The following is a 25625-nucleotide window of genomic DNA, read 5'->3' on the forward strand; positions in this document are numbered from 1 at the left end:
CAAAGAGATGGGTGTCTGTTTTTCTTAGTCATTACTTATCCTGATGTGTGTCACCCATTTCAAAGCATCCGCCTATTTCTGCTCTTGATTGTTCAGACAGGGAAAAAAAGACAAGGACAAATAGAAAAAGAAAGTGTCACATAAATTTTCTTGCCAGACGAGGGATTTCAGGTGCCTGCGCCTCAAAGATAAATGGGAAAATAAATAGAAGTGCAAAGTAAATATGTCCAACCGCAAAATGACTTTGTGTAACTTTTTACTCGTAGCCTCTTATGTACTACATTCACTCAGTTTAATGTTATTCATCAAAGGAAAATAAGAACAACGGCCCTCGCAGTCATAGGTGATTCTAACATCCTGTCGTCCGAAATATATACTGAGTTGACAAAAGACTATGAATACCAATTTCTTTTTTTTTTTTGAGACAATACAGTATATGATAAAAGTTTAAGCCCATGATTTAAAAAAGGCCACCTTCTGCTACATATCATGCTGTATACCAGTTCATCACTTACATCAAACAATCTCAAAAGAGCCTGAGATTTACATGTATGATACAATACTCTGCAATAATTTCCAGCTGAAGCTGTAGCATCATACTTAATAATTCACTGTATAAATCTGCAGGTTAAAGGGCCTGTGTGTACTAACGCTATTTTAGTGTGGGCATCGCCTCTTAACAATACAAAGCCAGTGCAGCTAAGCTGTTTTTCAAAGCACTCCCAGTTAAAAATAGTTCAACTTTTGGAGCCCCTCTGTATAAACCTTCTCCCTCACTGGCCAATACAAATCTAGACGGGGTGGGACTTAAGATATCAACTTTGACAACAACAATGGCAGAGGAGAAAATAAAATTTTCATGTCTGAAGCTGCAGGACAGAACTCCTTTCCAGTGTTTTTCTGTGTTCTTCTGTTGGTGAAATTAAATTGAATGAAAGCTCATTATAAGCAGCAATTTAAAACAGATCTTACAATCACTCCCAAAGGAAGCCAAAGTGCTGTGAGCCAACTTTTTAACCTAGCATCAGTGAGAAGCACTCTGAAATGAAGGTAGTGATTGCTGCCGGCGCAAAAAAATCAAAAACAGCCCCATTTAAGTGCTAAAATCTGTCTTTTACAACAACACTGTTTCAAATGACTAATAGATTTAAATAGCACATTTGTACCTAAAATGAATTATTATCTGAATCTTCAGCTTTACGTAATTATGTACTGAGATTCAGCTTCTCTTTCATCTCTGACCTCCTTCTTAACAGTACTGGTGCACCTTTAGAAATCAGCGTGTCATTTAAAAAGGCTCTCAAATCTTGATGTTCATAAAAATGACACGCATAGTAGCAACTATAGAGAGTTTCCTCATCAGTTGGGGGACTAAAGAGTAAATATATAGGACTAACGTACATCATCCATAATGATGTAGAGTTATGGTTTGACTCATTAACTTTATACAAGGTCTTAAGTTAATGGTAAACATGTTCTAGAGGTCACATGTCCATGAAGCTCTTGAAGTGTTTACATTTTTAAACATAAAAAAAGACAGCTGTATTGGAACCATTCTGTATTTCTGTATACAGGTGAGACAGGAATCCTTGGAGCTTGACATGATCCAGGACCTTTTTATTCACAGAAGCAATTGATGGCAATGCAAGCCTTCTTCTGAGGAGACAAGCATCTCTTTTCAACACAGTTCTTCAGCAAGCAATAACAGAGCCACACACGCAAACTTAACTGGGAGACAATTGCAGAGCTACTCATGGAACAGATTTACTTGCCGTGTCTGCACATGCTGGCACGCAAACACAGAGAACATGCTCTCCGTCTCACAGAGACTACCCCATGTCCACCTCTGGGAGATAAAGAAGTAAAAATGAAGTTTAGAGAAATCCATTGAAGTCAGGCCCTGTGCCAGCCAATAAACAGTCTCAGCCTGCGAGTGCTAGAGATTTCAAGCCAGTGTTCATCCAAGTATCCTGCCAAGTGGAAAGGGAATAACGGTGGCATGCGTGGTTCCATTTTAAACACAGTGATTGTTATCTTGAGATTCAATCTAGCTGCAGCATCTCCCCCAACAGCAGTGTTGTCGTCCAGAATAATAGATGTAGTTTCATGGAAGCTTCAACAAAAACACCATGCTCAATTACTCAGACCGGCTTTATTGGATATGACGACATCAGAAACAGCTCTCCTGTGACATGCCTGTCTTTGAGGTGATAGATTTCCAGCTCCTTGTTCAGCTGTGATTGACCTGGCTCGTCAAGCAGCACTTATTTACCTTGTACAAAGTTGCCGAGTAGAATGATTTAACCCATTGTTGTGCTGTGATTTAATCAGCATCATCTGAATGGATACATGTTTTTTGTGGAGAATAGTTTCCTTTGATACCTAAATACTTTAGCTTTTTAAAGGAGTTTGACTTTGTTGTAAGAGTTTCAAAACAGAAGAATTTCACATCAAATTTTGATCTCTCTATTTATTGTTTAATTGTAATATAAAAAGAAAAAATTTTGAAATTTCTTGATAAAAATATTCTCCTGTCACCTTCAGAGCAGGGAATTGAGTAACTGAGTTTTAAAGAAGAAAAGGATGGGATGAAAAATGATAGATGAGCACAATTTCTGCTGGATTGTTCCCGGCACAACTGAGAGCGAGGCGGATCATTCTCACACACAAACTCAATTACCTATGATTGTAGAAAATCATGACTGATATTACATAAGATAACAGATTGCAGTGATTCATATGCTGTATTCCCACACCATGGGTTCACCATTGGCTTAAGCATTTCTTTTTTTTTTTTTTTTACGAAGGTGTCAACAAGTACAGTGTTGCACTGAGCTGGATTTTAAATGGTGTATCCTTGCTTTTGAAATGGCCTCCTAGGACCAATTATATTGTGTCAGTGTGGGGCTGTGTGGGAAGGCCAGGCCACAGGTCCTATCTGGAGCACGATAAGCTGCTCTTCAGGTCATGCTGCTTTTGGGACTTTCTCTAATAAAGACCGCCAGAACTGCAGATTTTTTTGCACTTATTTTACAATGACAAGATTCTATGAATTATACCTGTAATTGAAAAAGGAAGAGTTGCAGCACCAATCCCTCCAGAACATACGCAATCATCACAAAACCACATACAAAAAGCTATTTTGTATTTTATAAATAGCTTTTGCTATTGTGCTCTATTTTGCTCAGTACGCACTATAATCCATTTTAACTTTCACCAACTGGCTAATATTGTTCAGTCCAAAAACAAGCAATTGACAAGTGATACAAGCAATATTTCTCCACATGAAATAGTTACTAGTCTGTAAGAGCTGGGTTTTGATGATATAATTTGCAGAAAATTAACCAGTTTTCCTAAAAAAAAAAAAAAAAAAGATTATGTTTCTTATGAAAAGCAAGTACAGGAAGCATGAGGACCTATACTTAAATTATTATATTTAGGTAGTAAATTTATTGTGCAACACATTACACACAAAATGCTTCTGACATCTTGATTAAAACACTTTTAATTAAAAGTTGCTGTAAATTCCCCACGTATCAGATGGTGCTAAATAGTGTCTCATAAGGTGTGTCGTCCCACACGCTTGTCTACCTGCGGTAACTCTGACATATGAGCCTGCCACTGATTGAGATGGCTATGGAGCATTCAAGCTTTTATGAGTGTCATGATTTCTAATCTTGCTCGACCAATTACATTAACTGACAGCTCAGGGGACTCAGAGGAGCTGTTAAATTAGACTGAAATAGTGGGTACTCTCCCTGGAGTGAGAGGGAATGTTGTTTGTTGTCAAGATTGTGGTTTCATGCTGAAAGAATTTAAGTTCTATAGACCAGAACAGAGCAGACCTATTTTTGCTTTTCTTAATATAGCTGAATTATTCCTCAGATGTTTGTTTCACCTTTGAAGGTTGGAACTGAGAAACATCTGATGACGAAAAACAGACATTTTTGATGCTGTCTTCTTCTATATTGTGCACTTAATTTTAAATAAGATGGATTTTGGGAAGTCAGCTGGAAATTATCAATTGTAAAACAAGGTCAGTGACAATTACAGTCTACTCTCTTACTCACACTGTAATTTAAAAAAAAATCTCTAAAGGATAGAATCTGGCTACAGTGCTTATATATGCGTATAGCAGAAGCCAAAATGGTGACAAAGGCTGACCTCCTTCAGTCCTTCAGCAGGAGTACATTGTCTCAGTTAAAGATGACCTCATTAGAACTGTGGTTATGTCAAAGTGTGATTCTTACTTTTTATTAAATCTGTGAGGGATGTCATTTCCTGAATGTGTCACTCTAGCTGAAAAGAATAGAGTAGAAACTCTAGTGCGATTCTCCACTCATGTGTTGGAGGGTCTCAATCACATGTAAAATATTGACGAGAAAGAAATTGTGATAAGCTAGCTGCAAAATGTTTATTTTTTTAGTTCTCGTTCTTTTTCCTACAGCAGTTTTTTTTAGTTTTTCTCTCAATTAAGAAGCACGTTTTCTTTTTTCTATCTTCTTTTCTAAGTGTCCCCTTGTCCCTCTACACCACAGCCTCCAATGTCTGTGATTATCCTTGACCTGGATGTAAACCCTTATCTTTGACAAATAGCATATTGTTCTTCATTGTGAGAACATTGTGCTTCTCTTGTGAATTTCTGAAGGACCCCCACCACCCTGACTGACAGCTCTGCTCCTGGCCTTATAGGAAAAGTGCTTCATACAAACACAAAGTAACCTTGAATATCACTAATGAACCATTTACTTGATTGGATGTAACAGAACAAAGGCATATTGTTTCTCTAATCAGCAGTTAAATCTAAGGAACACTTGTTTCCACATCAGGAATGAAAGCAGAGAAAGAGTAAAGGAAATGCTGAGTTTGATCCATGGAGCATGGATACACACTTCGACATTGATTTGTTCTCTGGTGTGCTGGCTGCGACATTAACATTGAAATACATGTCAAGACTTAACGGATGTCTGAAACAAAGACTGCTGCTCATGATTGCAGAACAAAGTCAATCAAGTAAAAGTTTATGTTGAGGAAAAGCTCATCTGCTTAACAGGTCTTTATTTGTTTTTGTACAAGCCAGCATTATTGTGTTTTAATAGGAAGAACATTCATTATCTGTAATGTGTTGGTGTAATAATCCAAAACTTTCTGGTACATAGGGTTTTCTTACCACAGTCTTTAATAAAAAGAAAGCGAAGCCAAACTGAGTTCAGAACTTAGCTTGCATGCAAGGCAAATTGGCCCGTCTAAAAAGTAATAAAGAATTTTTAGGTTTTATTCCCCCCCCCCCCCCCCCCCCCCCCCCCCCCCCCCACACACACACACACACACACACTCTGATTTTAACCCCTGCTCAGATGTATCACGTTGCCTGACAACCCAACTTGGCAAGTGTCTGCAATTGAACGTTTATCTCAGAGCAGAAAGGCCTGATGAATATGTTACAAACAAGGTTTGCTTAGAGACAAATCATATTTATTATTCAAAGATGTGATTTATTCCGCCTTGTAGTAATACAATACAATAACACATACAAGGGTCAGCTATTTATGAGAATTGACTGTGGACCCCCATCAAAACGCCAGTGGAGTTTAAATTAATATAGCCATACATTGATATGGATAGAGACGCAAGCTCTATTCAAACTAGTTTACGTTAAACCTGAAATAGAACCTTAAATGTCATTCTGATTGCAGCAATTATCTGATTCTTCCTTGCCGTCTGTAAATTAATACCAGATGAAATGGTGTCTTAGAATCACACCTCACAATTAACAGTAGGTGTAATGAGGCTTTGAAAAGGTTGCTCACCTTTTCTGCAGACTTGTGTGTAGACTTCGCATTCTTGTTTAGGACTTTTTCTCTTTCTCGTAACCTTTCTTTCTCAATCTGTTATCTTTGTTTAGTTCCCTGTGGCGGCGTGTTAACAGAACGCAAAGGTACTATCCTCTCTCCTGGATACCCAGAGCCATACGCCAACTATCTGAACTGTGCCTGGAAAATCTCTGTTCCCGAGGGAGCTGGCATCCAAGTAAGAGGCACAACGACAAGAGCTTTAAAGATGATTAATTCATGGTCTTACAACAAAACCTCTTCGAACTTTGCTTCTTAATTAGATTTTCTTTGTTTTTTAATGTTGTATTTTTAGCACTCTCTTTTATATTTTTAGTAAAGACTTTTTTTTCCCTTTCAGATTCAAGTTGTGACCTTCGCCACAGAGCACAACTGGGACTCGCTTGATTTTTTTGACGGGGTTGATGGCAATGCTCCGAGGCTTGGTAGCTACTCAGGTAAAAGTGATACAACTAAATTTCAGTTGCCAGCTCCCTCTTGAATTTCAATCAGCTGTCACAGAGCCCCAGCAGCAGACAGATGGGGTGATGGAGCTGATGACATTTGGCATGTCCTTTGAGAAAGCTGTCTAAAAACCAGTTAAAGAAGTCAAAGAAGAAGAAAGTATGCCCCTCTTTCACACTATTCCTGTCTCTTCATTAGACATCTTCATAATGACACTCTGTTTCTGGCTGGAGTTTCACAGATGCTGTGTTGCCTTAGGCCTCCTACAAATGAAAATGGTGCTTTTGCCACATGGTAACCTACTGAAAACAAGCCAGTGCATCAATTTAGAATGAGAATGCTGGCATCAGAGAGAGTAGTGAAGCTTAATGACTTCTACTATGACTACTACTCTAAATCAGCTATCATTTTTATGGGACTAGGTGTCCAATTTCTCAAGTGATGGATATCTCATTTTGTGGGAAAAAAACTTTTTACATATTGTTATAGCTCTAAATTTCGCCTCAAATGGTGTAGGGCAGCATGCGCTGTGAAAAGGCTAAAACATTTCAAATGGGTAGCTGTCAATTATATTTGGGGGTAAGCTGATGAAGCAGACTATAAATCATATAAATGTCTCCACACAAATTTCAGAAGATATTAATATGCTTGGAATAGAACAAATGACCACAGACTCCTAAGTGTTGTTACACATGAGAAATACTCTGTTCAGAGGATGCTCACGTTCCTGTTACAGCCGACCTTTGTTTAAAAAGTTTGATATCTCGAACTAACAGTCCAAGGAAGCCATGCTCCCTGTCTCCTTCCCTTCCAATTTACAAAGAAGCGCAAGTCAATAGAAATACACTGTTGCATTACAATCTTTTCTTGACTTTGAGATTCTAAGAATGAGCCTGCTGTGTTGACATCATAATCGGTTAATTTATCTTTAATTAACAAGGTACTATGAGTTTGATTATTGAAAATGAACCGTTTAGATTTAAAAAGGTTATCAAATCGCTGAAAGTTTCTGCGACAGAGTTCGGCTTTCGTTTAATAAAAGAAGAGAAATCCACAGTGTATTTGTACCAAACAAAGGGAAAGTTATGACTGAATCAATGGGAGCTTCCATATTGCTGATAATTAAATGTATATATGATTTTGTTCAATGTACTTACACTGTCCTGATATTATTATCATTTTTTTGTGTAACACAGGTACAACAATTCCCCAGCTTCTGAACAGCACGTCCAACAACTTGTACTTGACCTTTCAGTCTGACATCAGCGTTTCAGCTGCTGGCTTTCACCTGGAATACACAGGTATGAGGAGAGACGGCTTGTCTGGCTACTTGTCACTTTGTCTGCTGTCAGATTTTCTTTGTGTCCATCTGCCACCAGTTTCCAGCTGCTGCACTGGGGTATAAGATATGAGAGGGACTGCATTTCTAGGTGACACAGGTGGACATAGAAACAAGTACAAGTGAGAAAACTCGAGTGGAAGATTTTGTCTTCTTTTGCATCTCTTTAATTTTCAGCTTTTGTGTCTGCTTCTCTTGCAATTCTGGGACGGTATTCCCCAATGGTGTCGTCTGTCTTTTTTGAGTACTCCCATTGCCTCAACTTACTGGACCCACATCCTTTTTTCATTGGTACTAAATTTGTTCACCCTTCAGTGTGATATTCACTTCGGGGCATCTTTTCCAAGAAGCATGCTAAACATTTACCTAGCACTAAAATTCAAGGGGTGTAGCTGGCCTCAGAGGAGCAACTGATTTACTAAGTCCTCCCATTGAAAGAATGGTGCAAATGAAAATAAGGGTGCTGATCTGCTCGTGATGAATGTGGAGCTCTTCTGCAGATATTTAATAAAACAGCCCTCAGTGACCACTTTCCCCATTGTTATTTATATCCCTGGTACTTTCACTTGTCTCCTTTAATGTCCGCGTAATTTTCTCTATTTTTGTCTTTCTAAGGCTCCATTGATTTTAATGTTTCTTTCTTTATCTCCTACTCACATTTTCCTTAATGCGTGTATATTGGCAATTATTAGGTAATGTGCATTAGTTTGATCCTTGGTTGCCTTTAACTTCAACAGTACTGACTAAATGTACCTTCGGGTGTGGGTAAATAAAAGCACGGGGACAACTTCTTCTGTGCATCTCGCATACTTTTTTTAAATGTCCTTCCTTAGCATAGCAAGACCCAACACAGACCGAACGTGCACAAGTTATACCTCACTTGTCTCTAAGCCGTATCATGCCCCCCAGCCGTATCCAGGGGCAACCTTAAAGGGAAAGTGCAAAAATGTGAATATAAATGAAATGCAGATTAAGTCAAATAATGTAACTTATCTCCACCTGTGAAAAACCAAATTGAGTCTCTTCTCAATCTTACATATTACATATTTGTTGCTTACTTATTCACCCACGAAAAGTAATTTTCTTACGAGTGGCTTAGGGGGACCTGCGTCACTCTTTTTACAGAAGTACATGCAGCTCAGTGAAAAAAGGCTTCCACAGGGGCCATAAGAGTGTAGCAGCAATTAAATCCATAATGTTAGGAAATGTTAAAATGGGAGGATGTTCATAGCACTCAAGGAAAGGATGTGAGAAGAGGCATGCTAAAATATCAAACCAAGCCTCCACACACAAAGCAACCGAGAAATAACATTTTCAGGAAATCAATTTCTTGCCAATGTGTGACAAAACAAAAAGTGCACCAAAAAAAAACATTTCTGTCGCTGAGTCTGTCCTCACTGTCAGGCGTGTCAGTCCACGGGCGTCATACCAGTGTTGAGAAAGACTTTGCAGTCATGTCTCTCACAGTCAGACTTTTGTTTCCGCAGCAGCCTCCTCTTGCTCTGTAGCATTGCCTCTCCGCGGGATCTCTCCTGTCTGCACAAACCCCCTCCCCCTCCACTTCAAGCCGCTGTTGAGAAACACTTCGGTGCCATGTCTCATATTCAAAATTTCCTATCAACTGTCTTACACTTTGCCATTACTGCCCTGGTAATGTGCGTTCCCTGATGCTTTGCGTAATCTAGTCTTCATTCACCCCTTCCTACTTTTTCTCTTAAAATTCATGATTTATTTGTTAGCATACCTGAAATATGTGTCTACTCTCTATTTGGCAAACCATTTTGAACGTGTGATCAAGACATGTTTCTTCTCTTTGAAACTGCTCATTAAGTGCTTATCAGATTTTTTTTCTTCTGCTGTTTTCCATTTTCTGATGTTGTAGGCGACTCTTTTTTGACCAATGATTAGCTTAGATATTTATTTGATCAAACTGCAGCACTCCTCTTTTCTGTCTTCTAGCTGGCTCTATCGCTGTATCTTAAATCGTGCCTCTGGTCAGCGAGAACAACCCATTTATTTTTCACACACTCCAGTTCTTAGCTACAAATTAATGCTCTGCATGCTCAGTGCAGTGGGAAGAAAAAGGCAGGGGAGATTGGCACGGACCCAGCCAGTCAACCATCTGTTTTTAAATGTTTCCTTTGGGTGATTGTTACAGTCCACTGAGACCACTCATAGAAATCCTGTATACCAGCCATCACTAAAACTTGTTAACAGCCCAGCGTTTTTTACCAGCCCTCCTAAGGCAGACAGTATGCTATAGTTGAAAACAAAATAAACGTGTTCTCACAGGCAATATGGCTGTTTGAATTCCGAACAAAGTCCCACACAAAGCTTCAGCCGCTGCAGTCTGCTGAGGCCTTTGTTATTTCCTCGAGCTGTATTGAGTGAATACAACAAAATGAATCAGTTCTCGAAAATCTGTTACCAAAGATATCAGCCTCATCAGCCCTTAAAGCTGTCAATATTGTCTTTTTTTTCACATTGTGTTTCATTCACACCAGTTAAAGGTCATTATGGGCTTACAGAATGGAAATATATACAGTATGTGCAAATCCTAAAATGCGTATTAATGATGAAGTCCATGCACCGATGGACTGTTTAAGAAAGTTATTACTAAAGTGTAGAGTAGAACGCTTCTCGTCAACACCAGTACTTGCTTGCCATTAACCTAAAGTCCAACATCCCATCCCTTGCTTGTCCAAAAGTAAACCATTTCAAATGTTGTGTTGGGAGACTCATTGCAATTCAGTGTAAAATGACTGTGCTGTGGGCATTCTACCACGTGTCAGGTACTGTCCAACTGTTTGGTCTCTTACTGAATTCTAGGGCAAAGGGTACAAGCTTTTTCAAACATGCTTGTATCTTTTGTAATTTTAAGGGATCTTTGTATTGGGATGGGTAGTGTGGCACAGATGAAGATATATTTATGCACATCAAGACACAAAAAGGTCAATTTTTGTGCTTTCTTTCTCTGGAAACATTATTTCTCTGCATAGGGATTTAGCTATTATAGCCAACAGTAAAATAACTCTGTGACTTGTTATAAAGAGGGAAAAGGAAAATGTGTGATATTTCCAAATGAAGTGTCTCTTTGAATCAATGCATGTGAGTTCATGGGTGGAGTTACCTGGAGAGGGGAGGGAAAGGTATTTTTTTTAACCAGAATCCAACTTATGATGTCACAAGTTGAACACATTTAAAAAACGGCACATTTTTCTCTGTGTTGTACGACTATAGATCACAAATAAAGGACTGGATGGGGGTTTTTTGTCGGTCAATCGACAAGTTACCCAAATAAATGTTGAAAAATACTGTGAAAATGGATTTTTCATCTTTTTGGCTTACTTTTAGCTGTGTTTTTTTATAACAGGTTAGACACTTCACAACACTTAAGTAGAATTTCCACTTTTTTTCTAAAATAAACAATGGGAAAAGAAAATTCTCTCCTGCCTGTGTTGTTCAAAGAATATAAACACCATAATCTCATTTGTAAACTTAAGCCATTTCTCAAGTTGGGAAAGTCTCAAATTTGCATCCTTATAAAGTAAACTGTTTTACACACATTTGTTTTTACTTTGTGAACTCTGTGTTGGCTTCTGCATCTGCTATGTAGATAGGCTTTTGTTTTTTTTGAGACATACTCATCTTACTTCTTGAATTGTAACCACTTGCTAGTTCTTCACACGTTAAAGATTTCTGTGATTCTAGAAATTATTACATTTCTGCAAATGCTCAAATTTAGTTACAAAAAGGAGTAGATAAAACTATCAGCTACACTTGGACACAAACAAAAGTTATTTATTTGGACGAGATACAATCACCAAAGCATGCACTTAAAAGTATGAATCATTCTTGTTAAGGGCGGGACTCCCTCCAGACACAGTTTGGCTCTCAGGAACAGTTTGGTTGTCGACCTTCTCCCAGCAGGGTGACAGCAGTCTTTGCCAAAATGAGTATTCTGACAGTTTGACTGGAACCCATCTGGGGCTCAACGGGAAACAGGTCCTTCTGTTCGTCGGCCTCCACATTTAACCTAACCAGAGCTCAAAGGTCTGTCAATGCCCAGCCGAGGTTTGGCATACTGCCCCTGGCTGTGGGAGCTGAACTCTAACTTTTACACTTTGACAGGACTGACTAACAAAGGCTTAGTAGATGCAGACTGACAATGGCTTTTAGTTGAAGACCTGCTAACTATAATGTGGTATGTTTAATTTTTGTCAGTTTAGGCTTTTTCTAACATCTGTGTGCATATATACATATGTAAGGTGTGTTCAAGCAGTTGTCATTTTACATGTAAAAGAATATTTCACCAATCCAAATAATTCATTATTTGGACAACGATTGAAGTTCATGGGAATGCTTTACTTTTTCAAAAATGTTCTGATGCTAAATGTGCCTTATGTCAGCCTTTCACTACGGAGTCCAACACTCCTTTACTAAAATGTGACACCAAATCTTCATTTTAATACCCAATCTATTCTTCCATGCCACATTTGAAATGTCAAAGTGATACTTACATTTTGCATATCCAAACTCCTTAGCATCAAGTATCCACCCACTTTGGGGATACAGAAGCTGTTGTTTAGCTGTGTTGCATCTTTTGCAGCTCTAATATAGCTTCCTACTTTGTGTCTCTTAGGTTACTGTCTTCCTCCCACACACATATCCTCTGTAGCCTTCTCTCGATGCTGAGTGAAGTGGCCACTCCCCTTAAAGTCAACACTTTTGAGAGTTGCCGACAAATTGTTCTGAATCTTTTGTGGCCAGTTCCTCTGCCATGTTTACGTTTGTCCACCCACCTACTTGTTTGGATCTGTTAACTCTCTGAGTGGGCTTGTGTGGGACTTGTGTGTGTATTCTTTTTTGAGTGGTGTTCGCATGTGTTATCTGTGCCTACACAAAGACGGGAGAGGACTTTTGTGTTGTTGCTGTTTTTATGTATCTTCCTTTGCACTACAACTCGCCCAATGGCCTGCATACTAATTACACTTCAAGGACAAAACTTGTGTGAATATGCTTATGGAAGTTTATTACAAAGGTCCCCTTTCTTCCATTTCTTATTTATTACCCTTGCAGCAGTGCAGCAGCCAGTGTCAGTAAACACTGTATTTATGCAACAAAGTGAGCATTCAAATGTCCTACTAACCGGTGGCTTGTGTCAGTCGCGAAACTTCGAAATGTGGTCTTTTAAAGCCACTTTCCTCCGATTAACACAAGGAGAGGTTAATCAGTAATATAGTGAATTATGTGCATATTGCAATTTGTTCTTCTCCAACTGGAGCGCTTGGTAAATTGTTTATATGCCAGTCACACCCTGGATAAATTAGGCTGGGGTTTTTTCCAACTCAAAGTGACTCAGGCTTAAATTCACAAAAAAACCCTAATTTAATAGGATCCAAAGATGGCATCAGCATGGCTTCTAAGTCATTAGAACACAATATTGGACCCCGCAATACCTGGCGAGTGTCACTGTTATCACTGTGTTCCAAAGGAAGTCTATGCCCCTCTCAAGTAACACTTCAGGGATTGCTTTGTAATTTCACAGTGATTGCTTCAGTCCACAGTCAGAGGGATTTAGCCATTACAGCCAACAGTAGAATAACTCTGTGACTTGTCCCAGTTTGTAAATGTTATGAAGAGGGAAAGGGAAAAATGACTTTCTCAATTATTATTCAATTATGAGTATATGGAAATAAGGAGCTGCGTAATTACATGTTCAAAGGTGTGGTTATAAGTTAATTATACGTGTTTCTTCATAGATGTCATGTGCTGAATTTTAATGATGTCATTCAATCTAGATGCCTGACCCGAAATCAGATGTATCGAGCCGTTTCAGGTTAGGATTTTGCACATATTGTGCAGAAGAATAATTGCTGTCCACACTTGTGTGTTGTGACTCTGTCCTAAGCAATAGGTTTGGATTCGTGCCCAGAGCCGCTTCCTCCCAGTAACGGCCAAAGAGTGGGCGACCGTTACACTGTGGGAGACATGGTATCCTTCCAGTGTGATCAAGGCTTCTCTCTGCAGGTATGTATCAGAGTCAGAAATACTTTGTGTGTCCCAGGGGGAAATTCAGTTGTTAGGGTTAGAAGTATAGACATAATTTAGACTTACAAATAAAATAGAATAGAGAAATTTAATACGTTATCAGTTAAGTTATAAGTGCCAGGTAGAACTGGAATAATAAGCTATGTACAAGTGCAAATGACTTAAAGGTTGAAATACAAAGAATATTTAAATGTATTAGTATATACAGTGTTTATCAATGTTGATATTGCTGTTTTATTTATAGGGTAAATGCTTTAAATTTACTTCATGTAAAGCATGCAGTGAATTTAAAGCAATCTATACAGCGATCATTTAGTTCTAATAAGTGGGTCATGTCTATCTATCTGAGGTGACAATGTCAAGGGAACACCTCATAGGATGAGCCTGTCAAGGAAGACCCACAGAGTGTTTTTTTTTTATTACATTCCTGTTTGAGGGAGCTGAAAAGTCAGTTCTGAAAAGAAACATGCTGATGCTCAAGTGTGGGATAACTGTCCACACATATATGCCTGGATTTTTATTTCCAAGTGTGTGTGTGTGTGTGTGCTTTGCTTGCATGTCTTTCTGCTTGTATGTTTGTGTGTGTCTGCAACGCAACAAAGCAGCTTTAAGTTCCTCCAATCCTCTTCAAGAAGATTCTGTAACTGTGGCGTTTTGAGCTGCAGAACTCCAAAACGCCGCAGGCGATGGATTGTGTTAACAATCGCCTTACTAATCCCTCACCGATTTTTTCTTCTTGGTTGTGCATTCTCTGCTCTCCACATTCTCTCTGGACCAAATGCTAACTTCTTACAAAAATCTTCAGGCTGAGTATCTGAACATCAGGAATAGTCTGGAGGCCATTGTCGAAACAAAAGCACAAATATGGCTTAGTCGTTTCAGTTCAGATCTGTGTGTGAATGTTTGTAATACAACTCGTCGTACACATGCTTTTGTAGATTTGGGTTTTAGTATGGTGTACGTGGTGGTGTAGCCTACTTATGTGCATTCTGCAAGCATCTTGGCAACAGGAATCAAACTGTACTCCTTTTGTGGATCAAAACATCAACAGACCTATGAACACTGCAGTTGGGATAAACTTGTGATATCCATCACTTTTAGCTTATTCCTCTTTACAGAAAGAAAACAAATCTGTAAGCAGGATGTTTGTATCTTGTTGTTCTCTCAGGCTGTAACACATTCCTCTGTAGTCAGACCCCGGGTGGTACACTCGCTGCCCAAGAAGCAGCAAGAGGTCCATCTCCTACTCTTTATACCATCAAATATTTACACACAAGACCTTGGAAAGAGGATTTGAGAAGCTAAGAATCTGACTGTTTACTAATTCCACTGATCCACAAGACAGATGCGGTCTTCACCACCTGTCGATTTGATCTCTCGGTGTTTATTTTCGTTTGTTTTCGGAGGTGGTGAATTTATTGTTTTTGTCTGTTTTTCTCAACAGGGTAATGCATATATTACCTGCATGCCTGGGCCCGTCAGAAGGTGGAATTACCCCGTACCTCTGTGTTTAGGTAATGTGTTATTTCATACAGTCTGACATTGCCAGCATATATGATTTCAATAATGTTCTTAATGCAGAAACCACAGTCAGTCTTTATATTATGTCATTTGCCATTTACCTTGTGTCTTTGACTTTTTTTTGTTTGTCTTTTCATCTCTCTCTTATTTAAATTCCCCGCTATTCTTACACTCAAACACAGCCACACAATAGGCCGTTGGCGTCAGAGAGGTTTTGTTATTGTACTGTAAATGCATTAATTTCATCGTGAGATCAAAGAGGGGATGATTTGTGGCGTGGAGGCCTTGGAGCATGTGGATTGTGAATTTTCTGCATTCCTTTTCAGTTTAACAATCAATAAGCTCGGAACCACCTTGGTGTGTTGTTCGATTTTTTCATAAGCCTGAAGAGAGTCCTTACTCTCCCCTGACATTTCCTGTGATGCCATAGTGATGGATTCCTGAGATGATTAAGGAGTCACTCCACTTTGTCTTTTGACGCCTCGCTGTTCTGTTGCCCTCGATGGCACACACAATCACAAGTGGTAACACACTTTCACTATGCCTACAAAACGTACAAGGAAATGCATGCCTGCAAATCAATAGACTCACTTTTGGGTTCTTCATTTAAATGTTGTTTCCCTGTGGCTTTCACATACATAAATCCAAGCTTTACTGTTGACAGGCTTGTTCGTGGATGTGCGTGTTTGTTGATGAGCTCAACTCCTCGCTTATTCATAGATACGACGCCCAAAGATCGGTATTCACTATGTTGCAGATAAACTTACATCAAAGTGGTTGCGTGCCCTTGTACGAACAACGTAAGTTCCGGAAAAGTGCCTCTCTTCTCCACTTCTCTTTTATTTCACAAAAAAAGGTCAACCTGGTTTCTACGACCAGTAACGTCACTAAACCACTGTGTTTTTGTCAATTTCTGGCATTAGTTTATGGTCCCAAAGATATGGCAGAAATTCTCCATGTTATTCCAACATTTTGACACACATACCTGTTGGGGTTGCAATTGAAAAAGGGAATTTTGATAAACTGTAGTTTGCATTGAGGCTGTAATTGTATTACACCTGGGTGTTTCTGCAAGATTAGGGGATGAGTGTAACCTTCTCAATAAGCTGAAATGTTCTCAAATGCATAGTCAAAGAAGAGAGGTGGCATGCCGCAGGGGGAGGGTGAAGTAATCATAACCACTCCTGAGCAAAACCATGGTGCTGTATTGAACATTGACTACCTCATTAATTTTAATTTAAAGCATCACCAAACAAGAAGCGTGCCCGAGCCTCTTATCGCTTCACAAATGCCCTCATGGAGCATAATCCAAAAAGTCAAGCAGAGACGTGTTTGCACATGTAACAGACATGCTCAAACACAGTGACATAAGCATCTCCACCTTCCATATCCCCCACCCCAACCCAAAGCTCATAAAGCCCACACACAGCACTTCATTTTCTTTCTCGCCCACAAAGCCGCCCCTTTTCCGCAGCGTGCATTTAAACACAAGAGCATAAAAACACATACTTAAGAGCACAGGTGGCACAAACAGAACTGCTGCTCTCATTCCTTTTGATTCACACAAATAATTATGCATGTACCAAACACAGCGTACAGACAAAGAGTTAGCTCTTTGCCCTCCCTCCATATTCACCCCCTGGTCATTGTTTTTCTTTGTTTTTCCAATAAGCCGTTGTGGAGAGAAGTGACATGTTCTTTCTCCTTGGTTGGTCTCCCCTCAGCTCAGTGTGGCGGCTCTATGACAGACTTCAGCGGCGTCATCCTCAGCCCAGGCTTCCCAGGGAATTACCAGAGCAGCCTGGACTGCAGCTGGAGAGTTCAACTCCCAATTGGCTTCGGTTTGTCTTCTCGCCCTCTGACCACCCTTTCTTCTTCTGCTCTCTTCTCTCTCCTTTTTGTCTTTTTTTTTCTGATCTACTAGCTCTGTTGTCTTCCGGGCTGTTTAAATCAGGCTTCTCCTCCTCTTGTATCCTCATTTTATGTACCAATTCAAAGTTTCCAGTGTAGCTTCCTACACTTCTTAAAATGAACACAGACATGTTCTTGCATTGTTGTAAGTCTGAGATCTTTAGTTAATCTCCTTGATTAACCCTTTTTCTGTCTGCTTTTTAGGAATCCATCTGCAGTTTCTGAACTTCTCTACTGAGCCTGTTCATGACTATCTGGAGGTCCGCAGTGGGAGCCTGGAGACGGGAACAGTGATTGATCGGTTCAGTGGCCCAGTGGTGCCCAACTCTCTTTTCAGCACCACCCATGAGACCACACTCTTCTTTCACAGCGACTACTCCCAGAACAAACCAGGCTTCCACGTTGTCTACCAGGGTGAGGGGCAAAATAAAGGTCCTCTTTATTAAAGTTAAAATGACGTCCTATCAGTGTAAAAGCTCAAAAAGTAAATTGAGAACACAAATTAGAATCAGACATTTTAACCAAGGTGATAATATTACTAAAGACTAAAAGATTCAAGAAAAATACATCAATGAGGACCTCATATGAAGCAACATACAGAATATTCACGTATCAAAAATAATTTAGTTATGTATACTATAGTGTAGTTTTTACTTTTATACCAGTATGGAAAAGAAGAAAATGAATCTTAAGTGAGAAGTCTGTTGTGTCTGTCTTATTTTCCAGCATATGAGCTGCAGAGATGTCCAGACCCACGACCATTCCGTAACGGCATAGTGATCGGCCAGGAGTACAGCGTGGGGATGACAATTTCCTTCGAGTGTCTCCCAGGTTACACACTGCTCGGAGAGGCGTCGCTCACATGTTTGCACGGAATCAGCCGGAACTGGAATCACCCGGTCCCTCGCTGTGAAGGTGACTGACTAATGCCTTTAAAAAAAAAAAATAAAAAACGGCAGTTTGTTAGTCTCTGTCATTCTAGTTCTGAAAAAAAATCATCCAAAAAGCAGCACTGGACCTTTCTCACTATTGCACTACCAAGACCCGAATGCTACCACAGAGAGTCACATTGTCAACAAATTATATATTTATAGACATAAAAAAAAAAAAACTCTTCTTTGAAATTTCTCTGAAGTTTCTGTCCACAAACACATGAAGAAAATATTTAAATAAATGTGTGCACAAAGATCCTTGAGAAATAATGCTTCTTTCTTAGAAGCCGACTGAAGTAAAGACGGAGATGCTTTTTCCATCAACAAAACTCCATAAAAAGAAGGTCTTTGAAGTTAGTTTGAATAGAAGAATATTGGTGCGTATAGCCCTGCCTTTTATTCTTACACATTAAGGCAACTGATTCCCTTTTACCCATGACGATGCACCATTTTACAGAACTGGAAACGGCGCATCATTCAGCCATATGGAGCATGTTTGGATCTGTATTTGAGAGCTGATCACAGCTGCCTCTCTTGTGATTTCATTCGGACTCCTCACATGTTGCTCAGGGATGATAAGATGCGGCTTTCTTCCCATCAGTTAAGTGAAGCAGCGCTGTACGCTTCAAGTCCACAACAGAGTGCACTATGTATCTGAGAGAGTGTTAAATAGTTTTGTTTTGCTCTGTAGATACAGTGTTGTCCCTGTCTAGTTTACAGCCCTGTTCTGATCCTGGGGGCACTGCTTTTTCTTTGACTCCCAAGTTCAAAGTCACATTTTAACACTTTCCCTCTGATGGAGTATGACGGGGGAGTTTAAGTGTCTGAACACCTCAGTGTTCACAGAAACCAGCATCCCTCCCGTGCAGTTGTATCTAACAGGTATATCCAGCGTCCCCACCTCCTGAGTATCTCAATAATAACCTAATAACACAAAGTTATGGTTTGTTTTATCAAAGGCCAGTGGTGACACAACCATAAAGGCAGCTTCTATTACAAGAGTTATATAAAAAAAACTGACTACTGTCTTATATTTATTCAGCCTCTCTGATGTTTCTCCCCTTCCTCCAGCTCTCTGTGGAGGGAATGTAACATCCATGAATGGCACAATTTACTCTCCTGGACACCCAGCCGAGTATCCACATTTTCAGGACTGCATGTGGACAGTCAGAGTGCCTCCTGGGTACGGCATCTACATCAACTTCTCTGTCATCAATACAGAGCCAATCTACGACTACATCACTGTGTGGTAAGTGCACATTTCACTCTCAGCGAGACATTGATCATCAATCAACAGCTTAAGGCACGGAGAGCTACAAAAATATAAATACAGCTTTTTTTCATCACACAAGGACAACTGGACATCACTTATCTACAATAACATTTTATTTTGTAAGTATTTGCATAGGCACAATGCCGGTACAGTAAAAACAAAATAAAGCCATAGGCCAGTTGAACAAGCTTTGTTCACAGCTTTCAAATGGGACAGCTGTGTCACAGAGGCCAGCAGCTATCTAAATGTCTTGACTTGTGTCTGGACTTCACTTGATCCTCTGACAATTTTTCCTTGCAGCCCTTAGCTAAAACAAACAAAGATTATGTTAAGTGATGAAATAAAAAGGACAGAAGTCAATCTGTGTCCGTCTTCCCCTTATCACTAAACTTATGGTAGATGTTTAACTCGGGCTCTTCAGTCAGTCTTACATAAAAGAAGGGAATTGTGTTTTGAGAAAAACATCAGCACTGGGGTACTTTGGAAGTCTGTTAGTGAGTGCAAACTTCAACGCCTTATGAAGAATTGTACAGATGTAAACTACTTCATACCACCTGCTGGTTGTCACTCCAGCAGCTGTCTCTCTGTCTGTCTCTCCTTCTACCTTTCTGTAGCCTCTCTGTAGTATAGAAACCCCTCAGGCAGTCAGAAAGCTGTCCTCATGGGTGATAGAGGAGGGAAATGCCTTCCAGCATCTGGGGCTACCACTACCACTCTAGTATGGGAGGAGGGAGCTCCTGGCACCACTGTTTCCAAAGAAATAGCGCATAAACAATATGTCCCCTGATGGTAACATTTCATTCCCCTGTCTGACTGCCATCTCCCATTTTGCTGATCACTAGACTTTTTTTTAATATATAAGACATTAAAGATACACATACTAAAAGCATTTAGCGTAGCTCATTCAGATGGATTGCCCTGGAGCTACCTGAAAGAGTCAGTAATGAAAAACTTTTTTTTTTCCTGAACAAAAAGAACATTTGTATATATAATAGAACACAGCTGTCTTCTCAAGTTAAATTGTTTAGTTTGTTCCCACATGCTCTACCCAAAAATGTTGTCTCACTCATCCAGTCTACTTATTTCAGAAAGCTCTACAATCACACCACCACCATTCATCTATCTTTCATCCATGTGTAAAGGATGTAGAGAAATGTTCCGAGTGATGGCAGCTTTCATAAACAGTTTAGAAACCGTTTATATACACAATGTCCAATCAAGCAAATCAAAAGGAAGAAAAAAAGCTAACCATAAAGTAGATGCAGTTTTCCGATAAACTTAACATTAGAATGAATTATTCCTCATCAATTTTATTAATGATTTCCTCTTAATTGCCATGCCAGAGTTAGAATATATGTGTATCTCTGCTGCATCAATATTTACAGTGTAGGGAATCTCTTCAAGTTGTTAGAGCTTGATAAGTTACACTTTATGAAAACATTTTATTAAACCGTTTTTGGACAAGAAATTGCGACGTTGGATGGAAATGTATTTTGTTAGGGAGATCTGCCCAAAAGCACACACGAGTCATAGTGTAATGAAAAGAAATCAAATAAAACAGACAGACAGAAATATTTCAGTTGAAATAAAGCAATTGCTGGTTCCATGGACTTCTAGCAGGGCTGCAATAATTTTCAAAGGGTCTAGATCATTTCCATTTTCCGATTATCTCGCGTCCAGGAAGCAAATGGAGGAAAAAAAATCATTTTTAATCTCAGTGAAAACCCTTTATCATTTGGTCCATGACAAGTCATTCCGCAGAATGTGTATTGTCATATTGACGGTCTTGTTTTTTAAATGTGTTCATTCATTTTCAGCCACTTCCAGATAGAAGATATAAGCATGCTCTGGGTCTATTACTGTGGTCTCTCTCAGGCAGGCTTACCTGTTAAGACTAATTAGATGTCTGAATAGATCAAATAGTTTTATTTGGGCGGAGTAGTCAAACAGAAGGCCTTCTATTCTTTGAGCTCCCTCCAGCTCTATGACCCCGACCTACACAGGCAGCTTGTTCCAGCTTTTTAGATGTAATTTCAGAACTTTACCTTTAGGCTAAGCTCCATATTTAACATGGCATTTGAGGAGTCTACCACTTGTCAGTTTCACTCTACATTGTCCACTCATTTGGAAACAAAGCTGATAGATACTTAAACTCTTTCACTTGAGGCTACATCCCAAACTGCCAAGGATGGAAGCTGTCCAAGAGATGTGTCAAGCTGACAACATCCAGGGCCTTCAGCTCCACAGGGTGGAGCTCCTCCTCCATTGGACTCATGCCAATAACTATGTCAATGCCTGTTACCGCCCTTTCCTATTGTCTTTGTACAGAATCAGGTTTGTTATTTTAGGTGCCCAAAGAAGTCTGTGAGCATTTTAACCACTCCAAACAGACTTCTATGTTTAAGTCAGTTCACCTTTTTGAAAATGTTACGACATTAATGTAAAGAAAGTTTGACGTGTTAGACTTAGTGTAGTGAGAAGTTGAGGCATGGTAAATGACCATGTAATGTAGTATATACCCTCTTCACAGATAACGGCCTACTCTATTAAGGGTAAAGAACAAAAAAGTTCATTACGATTCAATTAAATGTAACTTGCCACGGATACAGTTCCTCATACATGTTATTTGGTGAAGTGCTTTAAGTTTTTCTGATAAGCATCCATACATTTTCATTTTCTGGCATTAATCTGTCCAGGGTTGTAAGGGATTAAGCTTAGCTGTAGGGATACACCCTCATTATCTAAAGTGATGTACAAAATATTAACCGTCCAACTTAATTTAAAGTAAGATTCTCAAGAACCAAAGAGGCCACAATAGCTTTTATGGAATTGCAGATTTCTACAGTATGTCATTGATTTTATTTTTCCGAAAAACCAAAAAACATCACTTTGTCTATTCGTATTATAGCTCTTGACTTCACACATATTGTTTTAATTTGAAACTTCTTTCTCAGATCCTGACTGCTGGCTCTGTATTACGCTGAATAACTAAGCCTCTCTCTCTCTCTCTCTCTCTCTCTCCTCTCTCTCTCTCTCTCTCTCTCTCTCTCTCTCTCTCTCTCTCTCTCTCTCTCTCTCTCTCTCTCTCTCTCTCTCTCTCTCTCTCTCTCTCTCTCTCTCTCTCTCTCTCTCTCTCTCTCTCTCTCTCTCTCTCTCTCTCTCTCTCTCTCTCTCTCTCTCTCTCTCTCTCTCTCTCTCTCTCTCTCTCTCTCTCTCTCTCTCTCTCTGTAGGGATGGGCCCGATCAAGCTTCGCCCCAAATCGGTCAGTTCAGCGGCAGCTCCATACAGGAGGGAGTGTCCACCACTGCCAATCAGGTCCTCATCAAATTCCACAGTGACTTCAGCACCAGCGGCTTCTTTGTGCTGCATTATTACGGTATAACGTCCCCTTTGATTCCAGGCTAAGTAAAGACCCTGCTGTAGACTACTGTGCTAACCCCTGTTCATTTGATCTCTGGTTCTCCACATTGCTGAAATCCTGCTGCAGTAATGAAGAACACAAAAGAAAAGAAGAATCATTATTGTACCATGTTTCGCTACTGCAACACCTTCAATTTGATCCTTTCTCATTTTCTCTTCAAAATCCCCTCTTAGATAAATCACAACATGTCCCCCATCTCAATTAGAGTTAGTGTTTGTTTTTTGATGATCATGAAAGTGGTGCATGGTAATGAATGAGTCTGGAAATTTGACACTTGAAATCATACTTTGTAAGTGAATATGTATACACTCTTTCTTTCTTTTCCTTTTTCCAACAGCATACCAGCTGAGAACATGTCAGCCACCCCCTCCTGTCGCCAACGCCACTATCCTAACCGATGATGACGAGTTTGAAATAGGTTTGTCTTATTTTTGTTTTCCTGTTTACTGGCTAGGGACAATGCATATTAAAAAAAGGAAGATTGCACCAGACGCACCATTTTTTTGCTTGGAAAGATGAGGATGAAAGAAAAAGATGAAAACAGACATAGAAAATGTTTAAGCCTTTTATTGAATAATTAATTCCCTTGTAGGTTTAATCCGTCATTCATCCATTGCTTGTATGCTTTGTTTGGAATGATTTGTGAGTTTGTTTCTCCATCTGTCCATTTCACCATTTGAAACAGCTTTGTTGGAAGCATACATACATTTAAATGAGCACATTTATTCCATAAATCTGCCACTTGACAGATGTTTTTTTGCAACCTTCAATGTCTCATTCCATCTGCCATGTGCTGTTTGTTTGTTTCTTTCACTGACTTTCTTTTGCTTTATGCTCTATCTGGTAATCATCTTTCTTTTCTTTTGAAATGTTCCATCTATGAATGCCCCCTGCAATAAAAAGAGTTTAAGGGTAGCCCTAATTAGCTCCTCATACAAACTGTTTGTATTTTTGGTGTTCAGAAGTGGAAATAATGTGGCTAGTGGCTGCTTCACTTTGCGTCTTTCATTCTGAGCGTAATTCACATTTCATAAAAGAGTATGTGTGTGCAGCATGTGTTTGCAGATCCGTAATGTAATGAAGTGCCTTAAGTATTTGTGCTGGCTAAAGGGATGTCAATCTTCATTAGAAAATGTGTTGATGATTACTGTTTCAAGTGCTACTACCAAGAGGGCTTAAACTGACAAAGCTCTTTGGGGTTTGTGTGTGTGTGCGCGCGTGTGTGTGTGTGTGTGTGTGTGTGTGTGTGTGTGTGTGTGTAGTGTGCATGTGTGCGTGCATGATGGCTGGATAAATGATGCATATGTTTTTCATGTCTATTCCTGTGTGTGTGTGTGTGTGTGTGTGTGTGTGTGTGTGTGTGTGTGTGAATGTAAATGACCTCATAGGGGACATCATTCGGTACTCGTGCCTGCCAGGCTTCACTTTGGTGGGCAGCGAGATTCTGACCTGTCGACTTGGAGAGAGGCTCCAGATGGATGGTCCCCCACCAATCTGTCAAGGTTGGTTCTATTCAGTGTTTGAGTTTGAGTTTCTATGGGAATGTTTTTATGTTTTTATGAGACCCTATGGATGTTATTGCATCTTGATGTCAGGCTACTCTTGTTAACGTGTGTTCATTTGTCCTGTTCCTCTATGTGTGTGGATGTCACTCTGCCAAGCTTGGTTGTAGTCAGGAGCCTGCACTGTTGATGCATCATTTAACAGACTGGCAGCAGGGTCCCTTCAAGCAGACAACTGGAGGCTAACAGCACCTCTGTTGTGATTTATTCAGTGTCAAAGAGGAACACAACTACTAACCTGAGATCATAGACACGTGCTCCACTTGAACAAACCCATGACTGCTGAGGACCAGTGTGAAAGAGATTACTGATCAGCAGGTTACATGGACAAGTGCAATGCAGCAAGGTAGAAGAAGGCCAAGGTTAAAAAGGAAAGGGAGACCCCTGAATGTCAGTAAAATTACCCCATCACAGTGATTGATGTCCTTTCAGAAGATAGATTTTGAAACAAAAAACTAAAAAAAAAGAAGTTTCTGTGTCGTTTGCAGTCGAGATTTTGTTTAGACCCTCAGAAAAAAGCCGTCAGCCTGCCTGTCGTGCCAGTACATCTCTGCTGCAGACATCAGAGGCTTTTAAAAATTTCTATTCCCAGCAGATAGGCATCTTTTGAAGTGCCCTGAAGTCCATTGTCAACAAGTCTTTGGTTGATGAGCATTTCTGTCTTTTTTCACGTCTAGAATAGCATTGGACTTGTGATCAAGGCATGACAGATACTCAACAAACCCAGAGCTTCCATTCATAAGGCATCTTCGAATATGACTAGTGATTTGGAACCTATTTGCTCATCCCTGACTTTTATTATTTGATGTCTGTCTTGATATCTTAGTTCTTCCCCTGAAAGATTTTTGTGGCTGACATTGGTTTGTTCTTACAAGTAAGAATTTGGCTGGTTGTATTGTAGTTAATGGCAAGTGCAAAAAGTAAAGTCACAGAAAGGAAAGGCAAAGCTTGGTGAAGTTAAAGGAAATTCAGAATCTGCATTGATGCTACAGTAATATACCTATCCGTAACTGATAAAGAACCTGTGAAGAGCTTTGTAAGTGTCTGCAAAAATGTGAAAAAGAGACAAAAGTGTCATCACATTTTCATTGAGAAACACTGTGTTTAGAAGCTTCAAACGACAGGACAAACCTTTGCTTTTGGTGCATTGGGCCTATCTGCTATTTTTCAAAATTAATAATTTATGAAAGCACTAGCGATATGGAGTCATGCAGTTTTTTATTAACTTGTTACACAGGGCTGGGTAAAGAGATGGAGGAAGAGCCTTGTTGTATACAAGCACTTTATCCATCTGACAAACGTATACAATAATATGAAA

The 25625-nt window shown here is 39.6% G+C and overlaps 1 protein-coding gene across 3 annotated transcripts in view; it reads left to right on the plus strand.

Annotated features, from left to right (window-relative positions):
• The window catches only part of LOC306823539 (CUB and sushi domain-containing protein 3-like), a 218788-nt gene that overhangs the window by 129680 nt on the left and 63483 nt on the right, over positions 1-25625 (plus strand). For 2 of the 3 annotated variants that reach the window (XM_079343128.1, XM_079343130.1), the window contains exons 35-46: positions 5906-6030; positions 6193-6289; positions 7493-7597; positions 13547-13665; positions 15131-15200; positions 16932-17048; positions 17323-17532; positions 17845-18033; positions 19122-19299; positions 22555-22700; positions 23083-23163; positions 24134-24247. In XM_079343128.1, the coding sequence (XP_079199254.1) occupies positions 5906-6030; positions 6193-6289; positions 7493-7597; positions 13547-13665; positions 15131-15200; positions 16932-17048; positions 17323-17532; positions 17845-18033; positions 19122-19299; positions 22555-22700; positions 23083-23163; positions 24134-24247 (1551 nt within the window). The remainder of the gene's footprint in view (positions 1-5905; positions 6031-6192; positions 6290-7492; positions 7598-13546; positions 13666-15130; positions 15201-16931; positions 17049-17322; positions 17533-17844; positions 18034-19121; positions 19300-22554; positions 22701-23082; positions 23164-24133; positions 24248-25625) is intronic. The other variant, XM_079343129.1, reaches the window with a different exon arrangement.

The sequence above is a fragment of the Symphodus melops genome (assembly GCF_947650265.1).
Source record: "Symphodus melops genome assembly, chromosome: 5".
NCBI lineage: Eukaryota > Metazoa > Chordata > Actinopteri > Labriformes > Labridae > Symphodus > Symphodus melops.